At 39.6% G+C, this 7,195-nt stretch overlaps 1 protein-coding gene and 1 pseudogene across 1 annotated transcript; both read left to right on the top strand.

Moving 5' to 3' along the window:
• Nucleotides 1–516: 516 nt before the first annotated feature.
• Nucleotides 517–2,351, top strand: LOC106339337 (probable WRKY transcription factor 25). Its single transcript, XM_013778128.1, has 5 exons — nt 517–920; nt 996–1,112; nt 1,189–1,637; nt 1,720–1,881; nt 1,958–2,351. The coding sequence occupies exons 1-5, from the start codon at nt 702–704 to the stop codon at nt 2,094–2,096; spliced, it is 1,086 nt and encodes a 361-aa protein (XP_013633582.1). The 5' UTR covers nt 517–701; the 3' UTR covers nt 2,097–2,351.
• Nucleotides 2,352–2,825: 474 nt separating this feature from the next.
• On the top strand, nt 2,826–6,576 carry LOC106341535 (annotated as a pseudogene).
• Nucleotides 6,577–7,195: the final 619 nt, after the last annotated feature.

Genomic DNA, 7,195 nt, shown 5'->3' with positions numbered 1-7,195 from the left:
CTATATATTTTCAAAAATCATATGTTGAAGAATATTTTTTATTTGATGATTTCAAATTATGAAAACTCGAAAACGTAATAAAAAAGGTAAAATGTATAAAACAAACCCCTATATTAATAAAGTAATAAGAAACTTAAACAATAAAATTAAAAAGTTATAAAATACTAAACACTAAAATATAAATTGTATATTTAAATTTATATAATAATATTAAAATTAAATATTTATAAAATGAAAATATACCCGCACTATGTGCGGGATAAACTCTAGTAGTGCTTATACAAAGAAAACAAATGCATCTGTTGGTCTATAACCGAAGGTTTAGTGTTTTTTAGTGCAATTGATTCCGGTTTGATTAAAGTAACAGGTCTTAATCACTGCCGACGACAAAAATGACCATTAACACGCGGTTTCACACACAGTCTAGGGGACGACCCAACTAAAAAAATAATAATATCTCATTGCCATTGGTCAACCATTTATATCAATATTAAAACAAAAAATTTTATTTAGGACAAGCAGAAAAAGACAAAATGTAAAAAGATAGACAAACCTTGCTCGATACGCCACCGTCGTCGTCTTCCACATCTTTATCCTCTCTTCTCAGACACACAGATCATTTCTCTGACAACAAAAAAGTTCGTTTCTTGTTCTTTCTTTTGCTCCTGTGAGCTCTAAAGTTGTCTCCTTTTATCAAAACCATGTCTTCGACATCTTTCACCGACCTCCTTGCTTCCTCCGGCGTTGACCCCTACGAGCAAGACGAAGACTTTCTTGGTGGGTTTTTCCCGGAGACAACCGGGTCGGGTTTACCCAAGTTCAAGACGGCTCAACCGTCGCCTCTTCCGATCTCGCAATCTTCTCGCAGCTTCGCCTTCTCCGAGTTGCTTGACTCTCCTCTTCTCCTCAGCTCCTCACATGTATAAAGCTTCCATCTTTCTTCAATCATTTCATCTATTTAAGCTCTTAGTGATGTTCTGTAGTGTTACTTGCAGAGTTTGATATCTCCAACGACAGGAGCGTTTCCATTTCAAGGCTTCAACGGATCAGATTTTCCCTGGCAGTTACCATCGCAAACGCAAACGCAAACGCAAACGCCAAACGCTGCTTCCGTATGTTTCTTCCCCTTAGCGTTTCAGCGACATGTACAGTTTCTTTGTACTGAACCAAACTTGTTTCCTTTTACAGGCTTTGCAAGAAGAGACGTATGGTGTTCAAGATCTCCAGAAGAAGCAGGAGGATCCGGTTCCTCGTGAGTTTGCGGATCGCCAGGTTAAGGTACCATCGTACATGGTGAGTAGGAACTCTAACGACGGTTACGGTTGGAGAAAATACGGTCAGAAACAAGTGAAGAAGAGCGAGAACCCTAGGAGTTACTTCAAGTGCACGTATCCCAACTGTGTTTCCAAGAAGATTGTTGAGACTACTTCTGATGGACAGATCACTGAGATCATCTATAAAGGTGGTCATAACCATCCTAAGCCTGAGTTCACCAAGAGACCATCATCATCGTCGGCTAATGCCAGAAGAATGCTTAATCCTTCTTCTGTTGTTAGTGAACAATCAGAGAGTTCATCGATCTCGTTTGATTATGGAGAGGTAGATGAAGAGAAGGAACAGCCTGAGATTAAGAGACTGTAAGTAGATTTTTTAATTTAAGTTAATGGAAACTTAAAATGTTTCTAAGAAATTAAGAAAATGACGTTTTTTGTGTGATAGGAAAAGAGAAGGTGGAGATGAAGGGATGTCTGTAGAAGTAAGCAGAGGAGTGAAGGAACCAAGAGTTGTTGTTCAGACAATAAGTGAGATTGATGTTCTTATAGATGGCTTTAGATGGAGGAAGTATGGTCAAAAAGTTGTCAAGGGGAATACCAACCCAAGGTTAATTCAAATCTTTTAACTAATTTCTCATTAAAGTTGTTTTTATGTTCCTAACCCTCTTTGGTTATTATGACAGGAGCTATTACAAGTGCACATACCAAGGCTGTGGAGTGAGGAAGCAAGTGGAAAGATCAGCAGAAGACGAGAGAGCGGTTCTCACTACCTATGAAGGAAGGCACAATCATGATGTCCCAACCGCGCCACGTCGCTCATGAAAACAGAACATCCTTGGGGCTGAAGTTACTAGTAATATCATTTAGGGTTTGGAATATAAGTCTTACTATGGCTGTCTTTTGTGCTCATTATAGTTTGTTTATTTGTTTGTAACACAGTCAGTACTTTGTGTTGTCAGAGTGGTGATTACTGATTAGCAGTTTTTTATATATCTTCTTGGCCTTACAGAACCTCACTATACATATGTTCGATCTTTTAACACTTGAGATTCTATTATAGTTTCTTGTGTTTGGTCTTTTGCTTGATTGTTGTATATTTGACATTCAAGATTGAAAATAATAATGCTATATAATCCATTTGGCAGGTTATGTACAGAGTGTATTGTTTACACCCCAGTTTTTTAAATTATTATTAGAACTTAAAAGTGAAACCAATACCACAAGTTTAGAACGGTGGAGATTATGCACAAAGGACATCAACCAAACAAAAATAGAAAGAAACAAAAATAGGCTAATCTTTCTTCTCTTGTCTCACATACCTCTCTCTCTTTCTCCGGTCTTGTTTCTTTTACCTTACCAACATGTTGGATTAAGTTAACCTTTACCAACCCAAGTAAACACAGAGTCCTCTGTTTTCTTCTCTATCTCCTTACGTTCACATTGCACTCTCATTCTCAATGCATCATCCATTACATTTTCCTCCTTAGAAATGAAAACATAGCCTTCATAGTTTAATCCCAAGCCTATTTTCTCTCTCATTCTCTCTAAGAAAAGACCATGGATTGGTCGAAGTTTGGCAGCAAACAGATCAACTCATCACATTGGGGCAAAGTGCACGGTCCATTCATGATGGAGGATCTAGTGTGCCAAAATCAAAACATGATGATCTCAAAGGGTATTTTCAAGAACAGTAACCCTCTCAAATACGCAACGCCTCTTCTCTTTCTTCAAATGTCAGTCATCATCATCACCTCTAGGCTTATCTTCGGCTTCCTCCAACCTTTTAAACAAGGAATGATCTCCGCTCAAGTGTTGGTATAACTTTCTAGATATTGCTTTCATTGTCTTAACATATTGTTTTTGCAATAAAAAAATAAAACGTTTTGAAATGTTATTGTATAGCATTAGAGATATATTGGGCCGCAAGATGTGTATCATATTCTGTTATATTTTACATATAGGCTGGTATAGTTCTTGGACCGTCTTTCTTAGGACATAACGTGACATACATGAACATGTTCCTCCCCGCTGGAGGCAAGATCACAATCCAAACGCTATCAAACGTCGGTTTCATCATCCATCTCTTCATCCTCGGACTCAAAATCGACGCGAGTATTATCAAAAAAGCAAGTTCCAAAGCCATACTTATCGGTACAGCCTCCTACGCCTTCCCGTTCTCCCTCGGACACCTCACGGTCTTCTTCATTAATACTACCGTAGGACTTCACAGAGACGTGTTTCACTGCGCAAGCACCGTGATCTTCTTGTGCTCCATGACATCGTTCCCGGTAACAACCACGGTCCTAGCTGAGCCTAACATCCTCAACTCAGAGCTAGGACGGTTAGCCACCAACTGCTCAATGGTCTGCGAAGCTTGTAGCTGGTTCGTGGCTTTAGCGTTTAATCTCTACACGCGAGAGCGGACCATAAAAGGCGTTTGGGGGATTGTAATGATCGGAGGTCTTATTGGGGTCATTGTAGGAGTCTTTAGACCTTTGATCATATACCTCACCGAGAGGAAAAGCAAGTCGATGAACAAAAAAGATATTGTCCCGTTCTTCCCGGTCCTCTTGATCTTGGCTATAGCTAGTACTAGTGCAGAGGCCATGGGTGTCCACGCTGCGTTTGGAGCGTTTTGGCTAGGCGTTTCGCTCCCTGACGGTCCGCCTTTAGGGACAGAGCTCGCTATGAAACTTGAGCTGGTCGCTTCGAATATGCTTCTCCCGTGTTTCATAGCAATTAGTGGGTTACAGACTAATTTCTTTGAGATCACGGAGAGCCATGAGAACCATGTGGTGTTGATTGAAGTGATTCTCTTGGTGACTTACGGCTGCAAGTTCCTTGGAACAACGGCTGCGTCTGCTTACTGCCAAACGCAGATCGGAGACGCGCTCTGTTTGGCGTTCTTGATGTGTTGCCAAGGTATCATCGAAGTCTACGCTATTGTCGTGTGGAAAGACGCTCAGGTAAAAAAGACGAGACGTTGGTTACTTTGGTTTTGATTAATCTGGAATAGAAAATTAAACAATATGATGCTTAGTGTCTCAAAAATGGATTAGTCACTGTTTGTGATTCATACCGTAGGATTAAGCTCAATGTTATTTTTTTAACTTTCAAATCAAAACCAGTTAGCAATAAGTGTATATTGGTCTAAGTCTGGATTATAAAAGTGTTGATCCATGTACTAAACCCTTTCAGTAGTTAGGTTAGTGCTAAAAATGTTTAGTACATAGATCCACACTTTTTAATATGGACTTGGACCAATATACTTATAATACGGATTATAAAATTGCGAATAGATGTACTAAATCTATATATATATATATAATTTATGTCTCAACTGAATTTTCGATGTGAGAGTTTGTATTGTTACTATTTTAGGGATTAAAGTACATTGCTAATTAATCTCTTCATAATCCTAATACCTAATTAAGATATGTTCTCATAAAATTTTGTTTATAAAGCATCATAGTTAAATACTAGAGGCTCGTTAATCGAATAACATTACAACGAAACTAATTTTAGATGAAGTGTTTTTGGGTGTAGGGGACTAGGTTTTCAACTTATTTTTCTTATTTTCTTAGTAGATTTTTTGGGTGCTGGCCATAATCCAAAAAATAGAATAGGAAGTTGACCTTTTATAAAATGTTTGTGTTTACAGGTTGTTGATACAGAATGCTTTAATCTAGTGATAGTTACGCTTTTACTTGTAACCGGAATTTCGCGGTACCTCGTGGTGTACCTCTACGATCCATCGAAACGCTACAAATGCAGAAGCAAACGAACGATCCTCAACACGAGGGAACGCAATCTTCAGCTCCGTCTTCTTCTTTGCATGTACAACGTCGAAAACGTTCCTTCCATGGTGAACCTTTTAGAAGCTACGTACCCGACAAGATTTAATCCCATCTCATTCTTCACGCTGCACCTTGTGGAGCTTAAAGGCCGATCTCACGCAGTCCTCACGCCACACCACCAGATGAACAAACTTGACCCAAACACGGCCCAGTCCACATACATTGTCAGTGCCTTCCAACGGTTTGAGCAAAAGTATCAGGTAAATTATAAACATTATTTTTTTCTTTTATTTTGTCTGCGTATACAAGAAAAACAAATTAAAAATTTTCCTATAAAACCTTCTTCAAATTTCAAAAATGCTTTTATACTTGAAGATATTAATTCATTTGGCGTTTAAGTGAACGATTTGGTTCGTTTTGCGTTTGGCGTTTACATTTCCAACTAACAACCTTTTTGGCCTAATATACTTAATCAACAAAATTTGGGAAATATACATTCTAAAATATAAACGTAAAGAGATATACAAACCTAAACTTTTTTTTTTTCAAAAAAAAAATCTAAACTGTATTCTAAAATTTGTTATAGATAAAATATAACTTGGAAACAATACCTATTTATTATCTTAAACATATGATGCATCAGGGTACACTCATGGCGCAACATTTCACCGCAGCCGCGCCTTTCTCGAGTATAAACAACGACGTATGCACGCTCGCACTTGACAAGAAGGCGACACTAATCGTGATTCCATTCCACAAGCAATACGCGATCGACGGGACGGTCGGACAAGTCAACGGGCCCATCAGGAACATCAACCTTAACGTCCTTGAAGCGGCACCATGTTCGGTCGCCATATTCATAGACCGAGGGGAGTGCAAGGGACGACGCTCCGTCTTGATGACCAGTACATGGAAAAACGTGGCGGTGCTCTTCATCGGAGGCCGGGACGACGCGGAGGCGCTCGCATTATGTATGCGGATGACTGAAAAACCGGAGCTTAACGTCACAGTGATACATTTCCGTCACAAAAGCCACAGTGATACATTTCCGTCACAAAAGCTCCCTTCAGCACGAGGATTACAGCGAAATGGCTGAGTACAATCTAATAAACGATTTCAAGAGCCATGCAGCAGCGAAAAATGGGAAAGTACATTACATAGAGGAGATAGTGAAAGATGGCGTGGAGACCACGCAAGCGATTAGCTCACTTGGAGATGCTTATGACATGGTTTTTGTGGGCCGAAACCATGACCTAGAGTCTTCGGTCTTGTACGGACTTACAGATTGGAGTGAGTGCCCAGAGTTAGGCGTGATTGGAGATATGTTGACGGCCCCTGAATTTCATTTCTCGGTACTCGTTGTTCATCAGCAGCAAGGGGGTGCACTGGCCATGGACGATAGTTATAAATTGCCTGTCGAGGATCAAAAGAGTGGAGATACAAAAATACAAGAACGATTCTCTGTTGAAGAAGGTTTCACTACCATTGATCTCGACAGAAGTTAGAGTAATCAAGTGGCTTGATCTTGATTTAGTAACATTTATTTCTAATAAGTTCATAACTATAGATATTTATTTATCTCTTAGAAGTATAGATGTATTTGGAATCTTGAGTTGAGCCTTAAAAATAAAGACACTAGATGTAAAACCTCCAAACCGTTATAGGCATAGTTCAAACCACCGGCCAACAATCAAATAAGAACATGACCGACGGGCCGATCGTCTACCAAGGATCGGGAGCGCTATATGACGGGTTAACGGCCGATCCGGCCAAGGTCACGAAAAGTGCAATTCGTGATTAGGCCAGTCCGCCCGCTAACACGTCCCGTCATACCAAAGCCTAAGGCTTCTCAACCCATACTCCGATCTGACGTTGTGTTAGCTTGGACAAGCTAATATCAGAACAACAAAGCATTTACACAAAACATTCGCTTTATTTATTTTATATATTGTATGGTTCAAAACACACAACATAATATACAATCGGTGACATGCCAAGAAAGCGAAAGTACATACTTATAGTCTGAAAGCGTCTTAAGCAAAAAGATGCAAATCTACACCAGCCAGCCTAGCCTCCCGCGACCTCTACAAGCTTGCTACTGGTCACCTGAAACAACAACGAGTG

Source organism: Brassica oleracea, chromosome C4 (assembly GCF_000695525.1).
Source record: "Brassica oleracea var. oleracea cultivar TO1000 chromosome C4, BOL, whole genome shotgun sequence".
Lineage (NCBI taxonomy): Eukaryota > Viridiplantae > Streptophyta > Magnoliopsida > Brassicales > Brassicaceae > Brassica > Brassica oleracea.
Note: the sequence above shows the minus strand (reverse complement) of the source record. Positions and strands in the feature narration are given on the sequence as shown.